This window comes from Egretta garzetta, unplaced genomic scaffold (genome assembly GCF_000687185.1).
Source record: "Egretta garzetta isolate BGI_Z169 unplaced genomic scaffold, ASM68718v1 scaffold29, whole genome shotgun sequence".
Taxonomy (NCBI): Eukaryota; Metazoa; Chordata; class Aves; order Pelecaniformes; family Ardeidae; genus Egretta; species Egretta garzetta.
In genome coordinates this window covers 1,090,166-1,092,351 of record NW_009260796.1, presented here as the reverse complement: position 1 = coordinate 1,092,351, position 2,186 = coordinate 1,090,166, and the positions used below count along the sequence as shown (strand labels likewise).

At 52.3% G+C, this 2,186-nt stretch overlaps 1 protein-coding gene across 1 annotated transcript in view; it reads right to left on the bottom strand.

Moving 5' to 3' along the window:
• Window positions 1-2,186, bottom strand: part of LOC104133393 (tyrosine-protein phosphatase non-receptor type 11) — a 48,122-nt gene that overhangs the window by 4,392 nt on the left and 41,544 nt on the right. Inside the window, exons 12-13 of the mRNA XM_035902152.1 lie at window positions 1,669-1,736; window positions 263-414 (exon numbers count right to left, since the gene is read on the bottom strand). Of these exons, the coding sequence (XP_035758045.1) occupies window positions 263-414; window positions 1,669-1,736 (220 nt within the window). The remainder of the gene's footprint in view (window positions 1-262; window positions 415-1,668; window positions 1,737-2,186) is intronic.

Below are 2,186 nucleotides of genomic sequence, written 5' to 3'. Positions count from 1 at the left end.
AAGGGGCTGCCCAGGGAAGGGGTCGAGTCCCCATCCCTGGGGGGATTTAAAAGAAGGATGGATGAGGTGCTTAGGGCCAGGGTTTGGTGATGGGATGGCAGGGTTAGGGGAACGGTTGGGCTGGGTGATCTTTAAGGTCTTTTCCAACCTGAACAATTCTATGATTCTTTCTGAGTTCCGGGGAGAAGGTGGGAGTGGAAGTGGGGTTTGGTGCAGGCCAAGTTCTGCCCTTGCTTTTCCCACCAAGCTGAACGGGACTTACCTGTTCTTCTTCCAACCTCTTCTGCTCCGCCTCGATGTACTGCTGAACAGCCATGTAAACAAACTTGTACTGCGCCTCCGTCTGCACCATGCCTGAACGCTGCCTGCGGACCATCTGGATAGTTTTGGGGATGTCGATGTCGCAGTCCAAACCTGATGGAGAGTGAGAAGGTGAGGTTGAGGGAGGGGGAATTAGGCTGAAAAATTATTTTCTTAAGACGTCAAAAGCTTTCAGTATGTCGCTGCATACAGTGCCAGGGAAGCCCTGGAATATTGGGAAAGGATTTGGTGCATCTCTGTGCCCAGGGGATTTTTTATGTTATCTTTTTTTCCCCTGCCAGAGCACCTTGGACTGAGAATGGCTGAGGCAGGGCTGACGTGCTCAGAGCAAGGGGAGGGGGAATTAGGTCTCTTCTGCAGTAACTTCCTACAGATCCAGACTTCCCACCCTTACACAGTTTATGAAATAGATACAAGCATTGCTGAAGAGGGTCCCCCTACCTCACGGTTCCCAGACCAGACCCAGAGATACCATGGAGAGGTCCACAACAGCTCTAGAATTTCAGGTAAGGGTGATGGCCCTTCTACACAGAAAAGTGTGGGGGACTTATTTCTAAAAGGGCTACTGGAGTTACACCCTTACTGAACCTGTTTTCCCCTGCTCCTCCCTCAATAAAAGAGGGTTTTCCAGCAGACCTTGGAATCCTGGCCGCCCTGATGCCAAGGAGAAGACTCTCCTGTGCTGTGTGGCTGAAAGCATCTCCCTTACTAGAGGGCTGCCCATCCGCACACCCACTTGGAGAGGGTTCATTTTTCCTTATGCTAGAGCTCCGTTTCTTGGCCCACAGAGAAAAGGGGACCTGGGCACAGTACACAAGCCCTCCGCGCCCCTGTAGTGGTTTGACCTTGGCTGGATGCCCGGTGCCACCACAGTCCTTTTTGGTGCCCAACGTGGGGCTTCAGTACACATAGTTTTTCCTCTGGAAGACAAAATGTTATAAAAGACGAATTCCCCCTTCCTCTTCCTTTTCCCTTCATTTTTATATCTTAGCTGACGTCACGTGGTATGGAATATCCCTTTGGTTGGTTTGGGTCAGGTGTCCTGGCTACGTCCCCTTCCCAAGGTCTTGCCCCCTTCCAGCCCACTGGTGGGGGGGAATATTGGAGGCACAGCTTTGATGCTGTTCGAGCCCTGCTCAGCAGTAGCCAAAACATTGGTGTGTTATCAACCCCTTTCTACACGCCTATAGAAAGCACGGCACTACGCAGCCTGACCCAGTACAGTCCCACATTCAGGCCACTGCTTGGAGATCGTGTACCCACCGCTTGCACAAGAGCAGGGTTATCCTGTAACTGGTCAGAGCAAGGCTAAATGGTGAAGGCCGTGAGACAGACAGGGAGACATACCTTGCCTGTGAATAATATCCACCAGAATATCTATCACTATGATGGTGCCTGTGCGTCCTATTCCAGCACTGGAAAGAGAAGACAAAAAAAAAAAAAAAATTCATTGCAGGAGGAGACATTCCCCAGAGTTAGTCAGCTCAGCTCCAACACTCATCTGCATGCCTGGTCCATCCTGGGCAGATTGGGAACGGCTGCTCTAAGATAAGCCCAGCCAAATTCTGACCCTTAGGAGATCAGAGCCTAGTGGGCTGCACCAGAGCTACTGGCTCCAGATCGGACCTGCTTTTCCCTGTGCTGTCACCAGTGGGGCTCTGGAAGAGAGCGGTATTTTCCCCATGTGTATACTTATATCCCAGTCGCCCTCCATCAGCTCACACGACGAGGTCAGCAGGGAGAGGGAGGTGATTCTGCCCCTCTGCTCCACTCTGGTGAGACCTCACCTGGAGCCCTGCGTCCAGCTCTGGAGCCCTCAGCACAAGGAGGACATGGACCTGTTGGAGCGGGGCCAGAGGAGGGCT